At 45.4% G+C, this 18,930-nt stretch overlaps 2 protein-coding genes across 3 annotated transcripts; both read left to right on the top strand.

Moving 5' to 3' along the window:
* Positions 1-458: 458 nt before the first annotated feature.
* LOC124473719 (guanine nucleotide-binding protein G(I)/G(S)/G(O) subunit gamma-4) lies at positions 459-7,532 on the top strand. Of its 2 annotated transcripts, XM_047029366.1 has the most exons (5): positions 459-714; positions 870-909; positions 1,560-1,617; positions 2,086-2,191; positions 5,579-7,532. In XM_047029366.1, coding segments are annotated over exons 3-5 (237 nt in total). In that variant the 5' UTR covers positions 459-714; positions 870-909; positions 1,560-1,615; the 3' UTR covers positions 5,708-7,532. The 2 variants fall into 2 exon arrangements, with proteins under 2 accessions (XP_046885322.1, XP_046885323.1); XM_047029367.1 differs by lacking the exon at positions 870-909.
* Positions 7,533-8,711: 1,179 nt separating this feature from the next.
* b3galnt2 (beta-1,3-N-acetylgalactosaminyltransferase 2) lies at positions 8,712-15,578 on the top strand. The gene is made up of 12 exons (XM_047029361.1): positions 8,712-8,968; positions 9,459-9,582; positions 9,934-10,034; positions 11,456-11,649; positions 12,260-12,355; positions 12,690-12,800; positions 12,884-12,962; positions 13,316-13,499; positions 13,999-14,124; positions 14,443-14,602; positions 14,741-14,797; positions 15,148-15,578. The coding sequence occupies exons 1-12, from the start codon at positions 8,863-8,865 to the stop codon at positions 15,286-15,288; spliced, it is 1,479 nt and encodes a 492-aa protein (XP_046885317.1). The 5' UTR covers positions 8,712-8,862; the 3' UTR covers positions 15,289-15,578.
* Positions 15,579-18,930: the final 3,352 nt, after the last annotated feature.

The following is an 18,930-nucleotide window of genomic DNA, read 5'->3' on the forward strand; positions in this document are numbered from 1 at the left end:
CAGCTCATTCATACCAAATCCCTTGGCTCACCCCGTGGTCAGCAGGTTTCTAGAAGAATAGGCCTTCAGGGAGCAGGCTGTGGCAGGAGTCGGGACCCATCAGGGCCGACACTGAGACCAGTGATGTGCAGTAGGATGTCGAAGCAGGGGAGTGTCCGCTTCCATCAAGCGCCCTGCAGCAGTAAACCCAGATTCAATGTGTAATACCTCCCATAATTTGCCGGAATGTCTGATTTTAGATATTCATGAATACTATCGAAACGATACATGGCGGACACGTTCTGCATTTGGATGGTTCTGTGGCACTAGTGATCTGAATGCCTGCCTCCCCATACTGCCTACGTGCCACCGTTTCAAAACGTTCGTTTATCTTCAGTGGTTTCTGCCCCATATTCCATCGTCATAAAGAGGTTTCCCCCCTGCTGTATGGGTAATTTCTCCAGGTCCAGCAGCAGTAGTGGGTGCTAATCGAGGTCTGGCTGTGTAGACAAGAGACAGACCATCCTTGAACGGAATATGCGTAAATTCCCAGCACATTTTGGGGCGAGACGCAGCACAGCACGCGGCTAAAACAGCATCACCGTCAATAAATATAAACAGTCGCGGTCAAGACGGGGTTTCCTCGATCCTTCACTCGTTTCGAATTTGACAGATCCTTTTGTTGGGTGGAGTCAACACAGAAATCTCAATCTTGGAATCATTGACATATTTCAGGTAGGCTATTTCGCTCAGGTTATTCTTTATTTCCCCCCTCAATATTCAATGATGACTGGTGTATGCTAGCTTATTTGCGTTTTTGATTTCAAGCGATCTGATGCATGTTGATTCTAAATGTTGATTGTGGGGATTTGTGTTTTCCTTTTCTATAGTATATCTGCTACAACAATTGCAACGTGCAGCTACACACAGATATTGCTTATTTTACGGTTAATATTGATTACTTAAATGAAATAACAACGTCTTTCCACTACCACAGCGCACGGCTGTAATATTAAACGTAAATATCACGTCCTCTGTGATTCGTTTGTTTATTAAGACCAATCGTATGGTCGCCTACAAAAAATCCGACTCACAAATATGGAGACGGCTAGATATGACCGAGGCTATGTAGTTCGTTATTAATTGGTTATAAGCCCTTTTGGGCGCGACCTAGAAAATGTATGTTGTAGAATGGTGTCTTCTCAGTGACCGAACCGCACGTTATTGTCATTACAAGCATGCACGAGCAGGGCAGGTAAATGTGTTCAGTGACTGATCCTGTCATCAGAAAGACTGCTGCATAACAGAGTGATTCTGATTATGAGGATACAAAATACACGTAACGGTTTATTTGCGATGAATAGGCCTATTCATCAAGGCCCCTAATATATTGTGTGGCCTTGTGGTGAGCTGGCTTTTAACGCATGGGTCACGAGGTAAGATTATTGAGTGTGCAAGTCCAATCGTCGGAAGGTTTCTTTCTTTCTGAATGCAACAACACCCAACCCACCCACCTGTGAATGACTACCTGACCACCACTGGAGAGAACCTCACCAGCATCTCTCCTGTACCTTCCTCAGAGACCAACCTCAAGAAACAAGAGAGGGAACACCAGTCTTCAGCGTGTCAAAAAGAAATGTAAGCAATCTTTACTATGTGCGGCCCAAATTGCAGTCTGTTCATGTGGTACTGCTTGATACTGAAATTGATTTAACCAGAGTAGCTATCACAAGTGACAGACATCATTTTGAGTCTCCATAGTCACATGTGTACAGGCTGAGCCAGAGATGAACTCAGAGGCTACAAGATGGCTTTCCAGTCTGCAGAACAGCAGGAAAGAGCAGCCTTAGTGGCTGTTCTGATGAACAGAAGCCATCAGAGCTGTGACCCATTCAGTGGCCCTGAAAGAGCATCTCAGTAGAAAATCTACAGAAACAATGATTAAACTGATCCTCTTGAGATAAGTGCCCCCCGTGTATGACACTGACGTCTCACGGGGGCATAGACAGGGTGTCCCTGAGGGCGGACGCTGGGTGGGTCTAATGGAAGGCATGTTGGCTCCCTGGCTCATGTGTGCTCCTCTCCTCCCCCCCTTCACCCCCACAGGAGTGCCATGAAGGACGGCATCGCCAACAACAGCACAGCCAGCATCTCCCAGGCCAGGAAAGCAGTGGAGCAGCTGAAGATGGAGGCTTGCATGGACAGGATAAAGGTAAACCCACATCTGTGCTCGACTACTACAGTCTGGAGTGTGTGTGTTGTGGGTGCCGGCTGATATTTGCTACCTTATAATTGTTCTTTGATGGATTATTGTTGGAAGGGGAAGTTACGTACATGACTAACTGTGTTGTTGTTGATGCATGGGTGCCTTTGTGGACGTTTACCATTAAATATTTAACGTTATTAGCGGATGTGGGGTTTCAGTTAGTACATGCCCATGTGCTACCAGTTTATGCAGACTTGCAGTCCAAATGAATTAATTGCAAATTCAATAGCATCATTCTAATCATGAGCCCATTTGGTATTTAAACAAATCCTACAATATGGAATGAAAGTCAGGAGATACTTAGAACTAAAGTAATGAGTCCAGCTAAAACATTCCTTACTAAACAATACTTTCCATTTAGTTCTGTTGCTCTTAATTTCTTGAGGCTGAACAAAAGGTGATGGATGTTTTGATCATTAAATTATATCAGATTACCATTCGAAAAAATCCTTTTATCCTCCTAGAATAGTTACACGGTCAATGTAGGGAGTTTCTTAGATTTGCGACAAGCTGTTATCAAATTAAATAATAACTGTATCAAAGATATTGACAAACTGACCATCACCATGACCTGGTTCACCCTGAAAAGTTTCCCTTTCATCAGACCATGGCTTCTTGTTAACAACCACATATATACAAGGGGAATTCCCTTTTACTCTATTGGTTAAGATATCAGGTAGTTCCTTAAACATTTGGACTGACAGTCAGTCAGGGTGTGTCTTTTTTTCTTGAGCTGCTTCAGAAGACACGGTGAGCTGGGCTGTCTTCCGGCACTTTGAATGGATGTTTGCTCATTCATTCTAAGCACAACAGATTATAAGATAATAAACAAATACAGTAAATTAAAGTTTTAATTATCAAATAGCACAGAGAGAGTAGAGCATGTGGCTTCTTCTCTGTGGAGACTGAAGGTTGAGGAAGACACTGCTACCCTCCCTCCCTCCCTCTTTCACTCTCTATCTCCCTCTCTCTCCACATACTGTGATGCTGCAATAAAGATTTTGACACTCCCTCTATTTTTATCTCCCTCTTCTGGGATTGTATCATTTTGCAGACTGCAAACATTCCTCTAGTGAAATAGGAGAGTCATTGACTTGCACTTTTCCTGGTACATGCATCCACCCTCCCAGTTTATATATATTTTTTGCAGAATAAGGTATTTTAAGTGTCTACAGTGTGTAGAATCAACACACAATCTTTGGTCTCATTCGTTCTTTCCTAAATACATTCCAAACACGTGTGTTGAGAAGATGGTGTTCGGTGGACTGAGCTAACTAAGTTGAACTGCTGAATGTTGTGTTTTTTCTGTCAAAGACATAATGGTCCTGTGCCCTCAAAGCTCACGGCATCATCTGATTCAGTGTGCTGCTCATGTGCTCAGGGAGGGATCACCCCGGAGCGAGGGGCTGGACTCGGCTCCCTGGTCTGGAGAGCTGCCATCTAGCATCGTGCAGCTCAGCTCAACAATGGTGGCTTACATGAACAACCCACCTCCCCTCTGTTGTAGAGAAAAACAATTACCTCGGGAAAAAATGAGTGTGTGGGGGGGAACATTAATTACCTCTCCTTGGAGTCCTTCTAGAAAGTTTTAGTCCTTGTCTTAGTTTTTCTCGTCCTGGTGAGCCCTACCTGAACTCAAGTCGAACATGGAGCTTCTCCCTTCACTCAAACGCAGCTTTTGAGGAACATGTGGAAGGACAGAGAGCGGGGAAGGGAGAGGAGGACTGATGAGCCAGGGATAAACATCTAGTAGAGTAAGACAGACAGAGTCTGAGGGACAGAAGAAGGAGACGGAGGAGAGGGGGAGAGAAAGAGAGAGGCAGAAGAAGGGACAGGGAGGAGAGGGGGAGAGAAAGAGAGGCAGAAGAACGGACAGGGAGGAGAGGGGGAGAGAAAGAGAGAGGCAGAAGAACGGACAGGGAGGAGAGGGGGTGAGAAAGAGAGGCAGAAGAATGGACAGGGAGGAGAGGGGGAGAGAAAGAGAGTCAGAAGAACGGACAGGGAGGAGAGGGGGAGAGAAAGAGAGGCAGAAGAATGGACAGGGAGAGAGGTCGTCTCCCTCTGTTGATTCTCTAAATCTCGGATGTTGTGATCTCACCAAACGCTAAGTGAAATATTCGCGCGTCGAGATTACATGTAAAGTCAATGGGAATGCGCGCTATTCGCGTCCATCACAAAAAATTCGCCTGATGCTGTGTCGTGAAAGTATAGTAATGTTGAAATGTCACTGACGTTTTTAGAATAAATGGATTTCAAGAGAATTGTCGCTGTCGTTGGGCATCCTTTGCTATACGACACTACTTCGTATTTGTTTATAGTAGTAATTTGGGAAATGGTTGACGACGATTCACGCGACTCATTCGTGCGAATAATTCGCTTTGCGTTTGGTGTGAACACACAACACAGCAGAGGGGTTCTTACAGGGGAGAGAGACATGGGCGCCGAGGGGAACAGGCTCTCCGTGCTGCTGATTGAGGGGTCGCCGTACTCATTAATTGCTCAATCAGCCAAAGGAATGTGATCCGTGCTAATTAGGAGGGTTCTCCTCTCGTCACGGGGGTTCTCTGTAATCACAGCCTGGTGTTTGATGACTCGCCTTGCCCCGTGTCCCTGTTCCTGATCTCTTCTGAAAAGCAACTGTTATTGGCCGGGTTTCCCAGATTCGTTAAGAAGCTCTTAAGAGCTTTATTACATTATTAATACACCTCAACTGGCTTTTTTATTTAATTTTTCTGAAGGGTCGCAATTTGTTAATAGAAAAACAAATAACATTATGTTTCCGATCATGCTTGGACATGCTTTCGAGATGGTGTTTGTGTCATTTGTATTGCGCACAACACACACTCTCACACACAATCTCACACCCCACACACTCTCACATACCACAAGCCAGTTGTAATCGATGTTACTGCTACTCATGGTGTTGTTTACAGCAGGAATGAAAAGCTGTCTTATCTTTTCAGTATCGCATGACCATTTTGGTATCACACCCTGTCTGTCCATCAAAGTCACAGAAATTGAGATTTGCAGCCAGAATTGTGGGAGTTGTATTCCCCATTGAGGGAACAGGTCGGTCATTCAGAGAGACGGGGCAGATGGTTTAGGCCTCAACTCATCTCCCAGAGCCACAGTCTTTCCTGCAACACAGCTGCTCCTCCCCTCTCCCTCACCGGGCTACCCTTCCATAACCCCCCCCCCCCCTGATCCAGAGGGGAAACTGAGCCAGACTGTTCATTCAGTGAAGTTTGGATCTGAAGTGTTATTTTAGTGCCTGCCATGCCTGATCAACTCTATCTCCCCACTCTGCCTCTCTCCCTTGTCTCTCCACCATAGGTGTCGAAGGCGGCGGCAGACCTGATGGCGTACTGTGATGCACACATACGCGAGGATCCTCTCATCATCCCTGTGCCCGCCTCAGAGAACCCCTTTCGAGAGAAGAAGTTCTTCTGCACCATCCTCTGATGGACTAACGCCCCGCAGGCCCAGGCTCACCGCTGCCCGGCTTGTCTGTCACCTCCACACCTGAAGCTACTGGCCATGGGCATGGAGTTGAAGGTTGGCCTAGAGGACTTTGTTGTTGGTTCTGCTCTGTCCCAGGGGTCTGAAGGGCCAGCCGCTACACTGGCACCAAGTGAGCTTGTCATGTTTTGTTTAATAGGTTTGTTATTGCTTCATTATTAGAGCCTTGCTCAGTGCTTAATGAGATGAAAGATGTTTTATATCATTTCTTTGGTTGTGCTAGATTTCAATGGCTCAGGAAACAAACAAGTCATTTTTTTTGTGTGAATTTAAAATTAAATAACGATAGCCCTCGTCATTTTCATGCTAAAATGTATCTTCCAATTCTAATCAGATTTTTTCTCATCTTTAAATAAATTCCCTATTCCAACGACATCTTCCCAAAAAATATTTGAGAAGATTAAAAACATTTAAAATTATCCCAATTTAATTAAATGGCTAAAATCACATGAAATTGTTTCTGTTTGTATTCAGGAAGACTGAAGATGGAAGGCACTAGAAGCATGATATGTGTGTTTCCTGTAACATTTAATATTAGTTACAATTGTTCTAGTTTATTGATCATCAATGTTACACTAGACAAACACCCTCAAACAGAACTCCAATCCTGTTCCAATATAGCTGACCTTTCTCAGTTCATAACAATGTGGTTCCTCTTCCCCCAATCATACACCAGTGAACCATGAGTTAACTAGAACTTGTAGATAGCTACATTTGTGGATTTTTTAAATCTAAACTTGTATCTCTCTGTTCGACTTTCCGTTTTAATTTTATTTGACATTTCCACATCTTTCTTTGTTTCCTGGGCTTGTTTCCTTTGCCTGTACTGGACTGAATGGCACGGCCTTTGAACATGGAGCCAATCAGAGGCCTGCATGTTACTCCTTAACTCAGCCTCCTTGGATTTTAAGGGGCCTGGTCTTGTAGACTGTACAGTATGTTACCAGTGCCAATATCTGTGAGAGCTGTGTATTCTCTACACTGTCACCCCACAGGCTTTCTATCTTACGTTTGTTTGTTTGGAAAAAAGCACAATGTCAAATGTTTCCTTTACATGGTAGTAATTTTTACAGCATTTTGAATTGTTAATTATTATTGTTATTATTGGTAGTTTATGAAATATCTGTTGCACAGCACTGACATCCTTGTGAAGTAGTGCTACCTTAGCTTGTATGATACTTAGGTGAAACATTTATAATATGTGCAATTATTAATACGATTTGAGTATTTTTTAACAAAAACACTGATAAGGGTCGGTTTACATGTTATGATCCCTTCTATGGTTCAGGTTCTTTTGCATCAGCTTTTTTTGGTTCTGTACAACAACAACAAATCACTGTTGGTATTTGAATAGGCATTCTTAATAATGATCATACACCCTAGAACTTTAGCCGAAACTATCAGATATCAAGATTTTGCTCAAACTGTTTTGTTTGCAGAATAGTCCTGTTTTTCTGTCTTGTTAACCTGACACTGCCTCAGGGTACTTTCACAAACCTCGGTGAAAAGGTGGTGCCAAATCTCAAAGTGAAGTATGGATTTCATGGCCTAACATGAATTTTGCATGGAATTATTTCTGACTATGTGTAACAGGGATACTTGAGAAATACATTGATGAAAAATATTGCCTCTAATGTTATTTCATTAGTGCTTTTCTGTCAGAGAGGTCTGGATGGACTGTATCTGCTTTGTCTTTGACCAAGAAAAGCAGTAAATTGCAGGTGTTTGTAAACGCCTGGATTGACCCAAAATCTATTAAAGGAAATAGCAACCCAAGTTCTCTGTTTTGTTTTTATAAAATGTTTTTAGACGGTTGCTGTCAAAAAGTTAATGAATCGCGTTGAATCTTTTGTGTGAAGTAGAGACCTTTTGTGGCTCAATGGACATCATTTGACCAGTGCTCTATTTGCAATTAAACTGTTGCATATCATCAGGAGATGCTGTATTAACTTCCAAATGACATTCTACACTAGGCAAGGTTTCTGACTATAATGTCTGACAGGTCTTCCATGATGTGCATGAGAATGATGGATCTCAGTATGCTATAACAACTATTAAATAATTAATATTGAAATTCAAACACCACCAAATTTGTTGGGTTTGAGTTCACCTCTTTAAAATAGAAATATGAATTTAATTCAATTGTTTTTTTAATTTAATCGGATCCCCCCCCCCCCCCCCCCCCCCTGTTTTCTCTTTGCAAGTTTCAGAAATTCAAATAGAACAACAACAACAATTCAGGCTGCTCAAATCGAAAATATTCGAGCTGAAAAAATTCTGATTGCAACATCCGTGAACCAAGGATAGGTAAGGCAATCGAGCCTGAATGCAATCGAACCCACTACCGGTCCCTGGCACATCTGGTGCCCTAGGCGAAATGTATCAACAGCAAGACAGCTGCAGACAGTCATGCATGTAGATCAGTCATACAATCACAGCCTGGGGTCTGACGACAGAGGTCCGGTCTGAGGCAAGCAATACCTTGGTATCCCGAATGTTGCAATCTGAATTTATTCCTCTTTTTTGGGGGGGGGGGGGGGGATCTGAATTTCACTGTTCGAATTTGAGCAACATTATTTCAATTTTAAAGAGGTGAAAAAATAAGAAAAAAATCGGTAGTATTTACATGTCTAAGTATTCTTATTAATATTAATATTCTTTAAAAAATTATAAACATGATGTCACTGATTTGCTTCCATCAACATTCTCAAAATTGTATCAATTTTGTTCGATTTAACTTGGACTACCTCCGTCCCGTCGGATTACTTGACAAAGTCTGTTGTTTTGACTATACTCATTTTAGCGACCACGAGAGGAAAATCGAGTTGAAAAAGAGTTAAATTCGGATCACAACGACGGAAAGGAGAATTAAAATAAATAGAACTTCATATCCCAGAAGGCAAAGCATTTCAACCGCTGCACTGCCATTGGCTGTGTACCCGCCATCATCATTTAACACAGGAGGCAGACATGAGACAGTCAGAGCAGAAATGTGTTTCAGCCTCACATTCAGTGTTAGGCTGCACGTGGGTAAGCCTCAGCGAACAGATCCGATGTCAACCTGTTAAACGCTGGGATCTCTACCAAGGAGTTTGTCCATGCGAAGCCTAGCCTTCCTTCTGCTCCCGTGTGGCGTCGCGGTCGTGGTGCACTTGTGGTTGGTAACAAATCGAGCTACCATCCCGTTGGATCCCAAAGATACTGGTACGGTTTCTCCCTCAGTCTCTGAACTTCTAACTTCTAAATCTAACTTCCTTGAATGCACTGTACGAAATTATGTGTAGTAGAAGATGTTGAGGATTGCTGTCTGAATCCACACTATTATACACACTCACTACATGCTCGTAATGGCATGCCGCTGTATCAGTGCACAGGGGTTGGGCGTCGCTTGAGGTGTTGAGAGGACGGAAGTATGTTTTGTGAACATTATCTCTGAACATCAGACCATGTTGGCGATTGCCTCTACATTGTAACTTTTGTGAATTAGAACCTTTATTATGATGCTTTCAGGGTGTAAAACTATGGTACAGTGTCAAGTGTGTATAAGCGACGTTTTGTTTTATTTGGATTTTGTTACAAAGGGGGTCAAATTCTCATGAATGCAACATTGCAGATTGAGGTAACTTAGTAATATTAGTTTTCAAAATGTCATTGTAGATGAGGACCATATCAATAATATAATTTATTGTGACAGATGAGTTGCCGGCCTATGAAGTTCTGGTGGGAGTGTTGTCCGCGCGACACCATCATGACCTCAGACAGGCGATAAGAGGCACGTGGGGGGGCTACCTCAGAGATGACCCTCGGTTCCAGCATCGGTGGGTTTATTACATCAAGTTCTATGTGTGAGTGAGGGAAGGGGAGGGGGGGCAGGGAGATAATATTTTGGGATGGACAACAGCCTTTTTGCATCATCAATAAGTCATGACGTTGCATTGGCTTAAGCTTGTATCTAGCAAAGCCAGAGTCCGTCTGTGATGGTATGCACGTCCACGTACGTTCCAGAACGATCAGATGGCCTCTCTCCAACCTACGTAACCATGGTAACCGAGGATGAATAGCTAGATGAATGAATGGATGGATGAAAGGATGAATGTCATTTTGTAAATCACATCATTTGAACCTTTGCTTGCATTCTGTTGCGTTTTTTGTATTTTCTTTCATTTTAGGGTGGGGTTGAAGTTTATCATAGGTGAACATGGATGTCCCATTCCGGAGGAGGATAGAGAGGACCCTTACTCGTGTTCCCTGCTGAATCTCTCTCGCCCAGGTAACCCCAACTACGACAGACCACCTAGAGGACTGCTTTGGGCTCTGTGCATGTACTGAGAAGCTCTGTGCTGTCTGGGAGACTTCTTCAGGGGCTGTTGCAGAGAGCAGGGAATGGAGGAAAGAAAATGTTCAGAACTGGAAAACAGGCTCATTCAGGCTCACCCACATCTCAAGGACACAGCTATTCAGATTGAGACCAAAGACCACGATGGAAATAACTGTCTCTCGAGGCAACGGTTTTCTTCTACTAACTGACTTTCACTCACTGACTTGATGACTTGATTTGTCAGTTTTTTCTTGACAAATTTGGGGAATGAGGTATAGATCGACTCATTCTAGCCAACGAATTTCATTGTGAAAGAACAGTTTGCCTGCAGCAGTGTGTGGTTCTGTTAATTATACATCGCTCCCGGGCTTCAACAACACACTCAGATGATTTTATTTTATTTATGGGATTGTATTATGTGGCTTCCATTTATCTGTTCACTTTGTTGCTCCAACATTTCTCCATCCGTCTCCTACGTCCACCACATGATTTGAGTCACGTAGCCAGAACTGATTCTCATCCAAAACACTTGATAGTGCCGCGTTGTTAGCCGAAATGGGTGTTTTCCGACATTTGGCTTGGCAGTCACAATGCTGTTATTTTCCCGTAATGGTTGTAAGTGTTGGCATGATTGGCCTCAGAAATAGACAGGCCAGAAAACCGGGTTTAGTGGCTGTTAAATGCTTCATGTGATTGAGAGAGACGCATTAAAACTGCTGTTTTAAAATGCAATTATGCTTCTAACTCAGGATTCAGGTCAAAGCGCACGCTAAATGGATTAATTGTCGCAGAAGTATTTTTCTTTTTCCCCCCCCTCTTCTCCATGGTTTGTTGGTTTTAATATGTGCGTGACGAGACTACTGAAATGTGTACGCTAATTAGCCTTTTGACTTCAAAAATCCAGGTAAAGCTAAATGCATCTTGATCACTGTTGCCTCCAGCTAAAGTAGACATCTGCTATTGTAAACCTGACTTGGTTTGGAATATTTTGTCTTTAATTGGCTTTCGTCAAGGGATGAGAGAGAGTCGGACTGTTAAAAGCCTCCTTCATTTTAACAGCCTTGTATTTTTCAACAATCTCCAGGGTAATAAACTGCTCTTTTCTAATTGAGAAACCCCTCTGACTACTTGAAGCTGCCCTTGGAGACAGCAGCCCTATGAAGCAGAGTGTCAGTGCTGATGGTGCAGGTTATAAACCACACAACCAAATCACTGCTTGGGTGAAACATCCATCGCCCCGCCCCTCGTCTCAGACACAACCCCAGCGCTGCAAAGACATAGTCAGCAATCTTTTGAGTCCCGCATGTATGAATGTATGTTTATTTTCCTCCTTCACCCCCCCCCCCCCCTCCCCCCTTGTGCCTCCCCTCCAGTGACAGGGCTGGAGGTGGAGGTGGTGGGTGTGTCAGACCCCTCACTGCTTGCACCAGCTGGGGTGACTGCTGTGACCCTGGACTTCAAGGTGCTCCACCCTGTGGTGATCACCAGGCTGGGGGTGTTTCCTGGTGGACCCGACCAGGAGATCCAGGGCAACATGACGGTGAAACTGCTGCAACTGGACCAGGAGGTAGGGCTCTGTAGCAGGACTAGGAGGGAGGGCTCTGTAACTGGACTAGGAGGTAGGGCTCTGTAACTGGACTAGGAGGTAGGGCTCTGTAGCAGGACTAGGAGGTAGGGCTCTGTAGCAGGACTAGGAGGTAGGGCTCTGTAGCAGGACTAGGAGGTAGGGCTCTGTAACTGGACCAGGAGGTAGGGCTCTGTAGCAGGACTAGGAGGTAGGGCACTCTGGCTGTTGATGCATCTGGACATGGGGTCAGACAAACATGCAGCCACTGAACTGAATGACCATGCTTGTCCTAGATACTCACTCATAATGTGTTCATGTAGCAGACGCTTTCATCCAATTCCTCTTGATCTGCAGTCAAATACTCTAACCACTGAGCCATACCGTCCCCCCACACCAGAGTTCATGTGTTACCTACAGAGACTGTGTAGTGTCGATGCTGCCACCTGTACTGTGGCATGACAAGCAGCCGTGGGTGGAAAGCTCCCATGCAGATGTGGTCTGAGGCACTGTTCATAGTCTAATTTAGGGGAGGAAAAAATAGTTTGGTATGTATTTGGCACCGTTGCTGGAAGGGGATGGTGATTTTCCTGACGGGAGGTCTGTTTGACAGGAGGCCGTGGTGACAGCGCGCTTCAGTGGAGCTGGAAGTGGGATGATGGTGAAAGGGGTGTGGTATAAACCCGTGGAGCAGTTCATTCTACCGAAGGTGAATCTCACCCCAGCCTGCTCCCCCTCTCTCAGGCCCTACCAGCCTGCTCCCTCTCTCTCAGCCCAGCCTGCTCCCCCTCTCTCAGGCCCTACCAGCCTGCTCCCCCTCTCACCCTAGCCTGCTCCCCCTCTCACCCTAGCCTGCTCCCCCTCTCTCAGGCCCTACCAGCCTGCTCCCCCTCTCTCAGGCCCTACCAGCCTGCTCCCCCTCTCTCAGGCCCTACCAGCCTGCTCCCCCTCTCTCAGGCCCTACCAGCTGTGGATGATGGTTATCCTTTTTTTGTTACCATTTTCCCTCCTCTGGGTGACGTGGAAGTGTCTGTCCGCCGCAGGGCTTTGAAGGGACGCTGGTCTGGGAGAGTCTGGACCCAGCTGGCCTGACCACCATCAACGCCTCCAAGGTCACGCTCAACAATGGAGGAGGGGTCCTGAAGTTCTCCTCTGTAAGTGTGAAACACGCTGTGATGTTTGTTGTGATGCGCCTTGTGCATTCAAATGTTGCTGCATCATGCGTGTGTGTGTGCAGATTGCAGAGGGTATCTTGCCTCACAGACGTGCGCTTGGCTTCCCAGGCTTGGCTGGAGGATTCACATTCACAATATATGGTGGGTCGAGTGACATATCACTTTCTAAATTCTTGGGCACAATCATCTTTCTGTCCCTTCTCTTTGTGAAACCCAGTCGCCATGTGAGATCTGGGGAGAAAGCAAAGGGAAGTGAGCCAGAGAACATTGTTCTCTTTGAAGTCTCATCAGATTAGCTTTATCTATTGTCGCCTAGGAAGTATGCTCGGTGTAAGAGAGATTTTATCTCTCTCTACCCCTCATCTTTTTCAGTTTGTTTCTCTTTCCCTGTGAATGTTTCAAATTGTAAGATATTTCCCCCCCTCTCCTTTTCCTTCTCTATCATTTTTATGTATGTCTGTTAAAATGTGAACTTGTCCTCTGGCGTGGGTCAGATGCGCAGGGCCTGTGTGATCTGCTGGAGGGTAGAGCAGGCAGGCTGGAGAAGCACAGCTTCCGGCTGAGACAGGAGGACTCGTCCCTGCAGCAGGAGAGCCTCCAGCACAGGGACATGGTGTTTGTGGACGTGGTGGACACCTACAGGAACGTGCCTTCCAAACTGCTGCAGTTCTACAAGTGGTGGGTAGTTAGTAGAGCTTGTCTGGGTGGTGGGTAGTTAGTAGAGCTGGTCTGGGTGGTGGGTAGTTGGTACAGCTGGTCTGGGTGGTGGGTAGTTAGTAGAGCTGGTCTGGGTGGTGGGTAGTTAGTAGAGCTGGTCTGGGTGGTGGGCAGTTGGTAGAGCTGGTCTGGGTGGTGGGTAGTTAGTAGAGCTGGTCTGGGTGGTAGGTAGTTAGTAGAGCTTGTCTGGGTCCTCCCCAAAACCACCAGCTGAGCAGCAAGACTGAGAAAGCTGAATATTGCTGCTGTGATCGTGATGGAGTCGATGGTTATAATGCCCCCCTCTCAGGTACAGAAGGGATGGATGCTAGTGTGCTTCTTCCCCCTGAGTTGTTCCAGTACACTCCTTCCTTTTAGCTTGACTGATACTTGACTGTAAGTCTTCACCGAAGCTCTCAGGAATCACTGTGGCTTCACCAGTTGAAGTTTTAATTAAGGTTGCAAATTCCCCCTTTGATAGGTCCGTGGGAAACGCTGACTTTAATCTGCTCCTGAAGACAGATGATGATTGTTTTATCGATGTGGACACAGTATTAATGAAGATTGACCACAAGGGCTTGAAGAGAAGCAATTTTTGGTGGGGGAAGTAAGTAGACTTCTTGTGATATAGTTGACCTTTCTGTTTTGTAATATTGACATTAAGTCCCCTACTGGTTCCTGTTGAGTAGTACTGCTTCGTTTTGATAGGCTTGCACACAACCTATAGACTGCAGAGCACTCGAAGCAGATGGACATGCTTGCTCTTTATTTTACCTGCAGAACTCCCTGTTCCCATTGATCCTTTTTGATTTCTTCTTGAAGTTTTTTAGGACCTAGTTAATCCCGAAAAGTGCTATCAACCAATTCCGTTGTCCGCGGTCCTGCAGAAGATCAAAGTAGTTTTACTCTGACATCTGTGACCCAGTTTCAGGCAGAGTTGGGCAGTGGACCGCATTGGGAAGTGGCAGGAACTGGAGTACCCCAGTCCAACTTACCCTGCGTTCGCCTGTGGGTCCGGGTATGTGGTCTCCCAGGACCTGGTCCACTGGCTGGCAAGCAACGCAGAGACACTCAAAGCATACCAGGTACCCCACGAAGTTGCAGCCAAAGTTATTAAACATTAAACAACTTCTTGTGAAAAGCGAAAGGAAGGGTTTCTGTTCTGACATGTTTGAGGTGAATTTGTCAGGCGTTTGATGTGTGTTCTTTGGATGTCTGTCCAGGGGGAAGATGTGAGCATGGGGATCTGGATGGCAGCTGTCGGCCCACAGAAACACCAGGTAAACTAACCACTGTGTTAGCCATCTTGTGAAACACCACTGTGGGGTTTGATGGTAACACCTGGCTAATAACAGCAAAATAATTCAAAACGATAAAAAATATTAAATTGCTGTGTGTGTGGTGGACCAGATGTCCAGAAGTGAAACATGAAAGACTTGACCTTGTGGGGCCTTTTTCTGGACCCCATAACCTCAAGTGCTTTCTTCAGGGGGTTTTAGGGTTAGAATTTACAATTAGGGTTAGTGGTTAGAAAACACAATTTTGAATGGAAGTGAATGTTTGAGCCCCAGTAGGATGGAAAACCAACCGTGTGTGTGTGTGTGTGTGGGTGTGTGTGTGTGTGTTCCAGGATGCAGGCTGGCTGTGTGAGAAGGAGTGCTATGTGGACATGCTGTCGTCTCCACAGCACACGGCGGAGGAGCTACGTGACCTCTGGGGCAGGAAGCAGGCCTGTGGGGACCCCTGTAGCTGTCCCTGGGGCCACCTCTGACACTGGGGCCACCTCTGACCCTGGGGCCACCTCTGACCCTGGGGCCACCTCTGACCCCTGCAGCTGTCCCTGGGGCCACCTTTGACCCTGGGGCCACCTCTGACCCCTGCAGCTGTCCCTGGGGCCACCTCTGACCCTGGGGCCACCTCTGACCCCTGCAGCTGTCCCCGGGGCCACCTCTGTCCCTGGGGCCACCTCTGACCCTGGGGCCACCTCTGACCCCTGCAGCTGTCCCTGGGGCCACCTCTGACCCTGGGGCCACCTCTGACCCCTGCAGCTGTCCCTGGGGCCACCTCTGACCCCTGCAGCTGTCCCTGGGGCCACCTCTGACCCCTGCAGCTGACCCTGGGGCCACCTCTGACCCCTGGGGCCACCTCTGACCCCTGCAGCCACCTCTGACCCCTGCGGCCACCTCTGACCCCTGCAGCTGTCCCTGGGGCCACCTCTGACCCTTGGGGCCACCTCTGACCCCTGGGGCCACCTCTGACCCCTGCAGCTGTCCTTGGGGCCACCTCTGACCCCTGCAGCTGTCCCTGGGGCCACCTCTGACCCCTGCATCTGTCCCTGGGGCCACCTCTGACCCCTGGGGCCACTTCTGACCCCTGCAGCTGTCCCTGGGGCCACCTCTGACCCCTGCAGCTGTCCCTGGGGCCACTTCTGACCCCGGGGTCGACTCTCAGCCCACCCCGCACAGAGACCACACTCCGGCTGCTACCTAGACCTGAACCACTTGACACTAGGCAACCGTTTTTAGAGGGGCTTGAAGGATTGTCATGGGTTTTCTGTAGTGTTTATGGAGCAGTGTCATCCAAGCTTTGTCTGTGAGCAGAGAGAGGGGGCTGGTGCAGATGCTGAAACAGGAAGCATGGTGTTGATGTTTGAGCCTAATTGCTTCCATGCAGCAGCTACTGAAAAGGTTGGTGGTTTGAGGTTTCTGGTTGTGAAGCTGACACTTGTAGTTGCTTTTACTTGTAAATTATTCTCTTGACTACGACGTTCTCCACAGTATTTGTAGAATACAGATCTGATCTAACACAAGGTTTGTGACACAAAGCACTGTAACAACTTTCATTGTGAAAATAGTGTGGCCTTAATGTATTGTTAAAATACCAAATGTAAACATCTGTGATATAATGGAAGGTTTTTGGAGATTGATGAATTTATTTAGAATATTTAAATGAAAGTTGAGTTGTGCAGAACATCAGGAGATTTGGACAGGATTTGAAATGGGGCTCATTAAAGTAGCACTTATTTTATGAAACACACCCAAGGTTTGTAAATAAAGATACCATCTAGAAACAAGGCTTGTTTTTTTGTACTTTCACTGTTGTCATCACCAGACATTGGAGTTACAAAGTACAAATTCTTTGTCACTGTATTAAATAGTTTTTTTCTGGTATCAGTACTTAAGTTTTCTGACAACTTTTTTTTACTTTAATTCCTTACAGTAGCTTATCTGTTTCCTCTCCTTTTTCTGTGTGTGGGCAAATAAAGTTTTGAAAGGTTGACAAAATATGTTAGAAAGAAAAAATCTTAATTTTTTGTAAGATTGACAGATGGTTCGTCGTCTACATGCCAATCACACCTGTTTGAAACAAACCGAAAAAACCCTGGGGATTGTTAAAAGATAGCCTACCAGATATGACAGCAGGGCTGTAAACACCAAACACTTGACTGCGAACAAGAAGGGATGATTAAGATGACATTTTCAGCGATGCTTGCAAACAGCACAAAAGAGTGATGATTAGCTACGGAATAAATTACATTTGTGAAATGTCTGCGCTTTGTGAAGAAAAGTTTCTCATTGTCCAACTTTTTCATTTGAGATGTTCTACCTGGGTACGGGTAAGCAATGTGTCTGAGCTTGACATGTGGGCGTGTTTTTCTCGCTTCCCTGCTATCCTTAGTCACGCGCCTCCATCCCCTCTTCTCTCGTCTTCCTGTGAACAGCATGATAACACTGTCCTTTTCTAATCTATCCAAGTCTTCAACAGATAAGAAAAACGGTTCGCGTCTCATCAGCATTCACTGATTTGGCTTGGACACCGCGTGTATAAGATGTCAGGCAGAAATCGGGAGTGAAATGTGAATGGAGAAAAGGTTTCTCTGTTTCAGCGCCAGTGAGTATGTCTCAGCCTACTGACTTTATTGGCTTTCTTAATGCTAGTAGATAATTATCATATGAAAGATAAACGATAGTTTAGGTCAAGAAACGTTTGTTAGGCTATTGGTAGATTGATTCTGGACAGACAATACACATTTACGGTTGACTTTCGTCTTATGCCCCACGCCTGCCAGTAGACACCTATCAGCACCTGTATTATTTGTCTAACCGACGTCTTGGTGTGGTAGCTAACACCTTTCAGTCCAGAGAGCAGCTAGCCTCCAGATCTGCAGACAGCAGAAGAACTCAACCTTCCTGCTGTCTGTACAGTTATTCCACACATCTCAAACTTTACTTTTCTCAGAGTAGATTCCATGGGGCTGTCAATCAACAGCCCTTCTCCAACCACCCCCTCCTCTTGCCATAAGAGGAGGAAATCATTTATTCATGACACCCAGCATCCAAACCCAGCATCTCTGATTATGATTCATAGGCATGATGGGAGATATTATTAGGCACAGCCATGTCCTGGTGGAAATGAACATAAAGTAACATTTTAATTCCCCAATTTGACATCTCACCCACAGTTTTCTCATTACCATATTAACTATAAAATCTTACTTTGCTGCCCCACAATTGCAAACATTTACTGCTATGAGTCGTTAGGATTTAAAGTCTTATCTGCAAGAGTGAAGATAGTCTCTGTAATCCTAGTGCGTTGGCCCACACAATGCAGACTAGCAGCATGGGGTAAAAACTAAACATCAAGACAGTGACTTCATTAAAACGGTGACATTGTGCATTTACTTTGACGTATTTGAGCCATTAGGATCCATGTGATGAACTACTCATGTCCTAGTTTCTTTTGTTTAGCTTTACCAGCTGAAGAAACACCCCAGTACAGATTCTTAATTAAAAGAACATGATTAATTTCAGACTCAGTGGGGAACTTAACCCGTGTAAAACTCACAGATGTAATGAAAGAACCAGAGATGAAATATTGCCAAACCATTTATCAAACAGTCTATCCTGTCCTAATAACTACCTTTCTGAAGTATTACATCAATTTGCTCATATTTGGGGTGATGAGTTAATGATGAGCCCCTCAGAAACGACTTGATGTAACCTGCTGCAAAACCATCAAATAGCCTCCTTACACGGGTTTAAAATCATCAGCCAATCTGCCGGAATTAACGCCAAGTTAGTCTCTCTGCTCATACATATATTCATGTTAATCTTCAACAGTTTTGTGAATGATCAGTGTCTACAAAAGCACACCAAGATCACAACTACTCTGAAGTCTTATTTTGGGAGTTGATCTGTCAGTGAGGTAACAAGGCCGTCCTCTGACAGGCAGCTTTGCTCCAGAAGGGGGCACTGCCAGACACGAGTCACAGGGGACACAGGGTTAGAGGTCAGGAGGCATGCTGTTGTGTTATTGATAAATCCTTTCTCCTTTTGAAATTTTGACTACGTTTTGTCATAATGATGATCCCTAACTTGGTAGGAATTATTATTAATGTTGTTTCAACGGCTCT

Source organism: Hypomesus transpacificus, chromosome 11 (assembly GCF_021917145.1).
Source record: "Hypomesus transpacificus isolate Combined female chromosome 11, fHypTra1, whole genome shotgun sequence".
NCBI classification, from domain to species: Eukaryota; Metazoa; Chordata; class Actinopteri; order Osmeriformes; family Osmeridae; genus Hypomesus; species Hypomesus transpacificus.

What these genes read in the sequence shown, in the direction of transcription:
- LOC124473719 (XM_047029366.1), top strand. An exon ending in CTTGCATGGACAGGATAAAG is followed by an intron (nt 2,192 to 5,578) that starts GTAAACCCACAT and finishes TCTCCACCATAG; the next exon opens with GTGTCGAAGGCGGCGGCAGA.
- b3galnt2 (XM_047029361.1), top strand. Translation starts at nt 8,863, where the DNA reads ATGCGAAGCCTAGCCTTCCTTCTGCTCCCGTGTGGCGTCGCGGTCGTG. An exon ending in GCTGAATCTCTCTCGCCCAG is followed by an intron (nt 10,035 to 11,455) that starts GTAACCCCAACT and finishes CCTCCCCTCCAG; the next exon opens with TGACAGGGCTGGAGGTGGAG. An exon ending in GGGTCCTGAAGTTCTCCTCT is followed by an intron (nt 12,801 to 12,883) that starts GTAAGTGTGAAA and finishes GTGTGTGTGCAG; the next exon opens with ATTGCAGAGGGTATCTTGCC.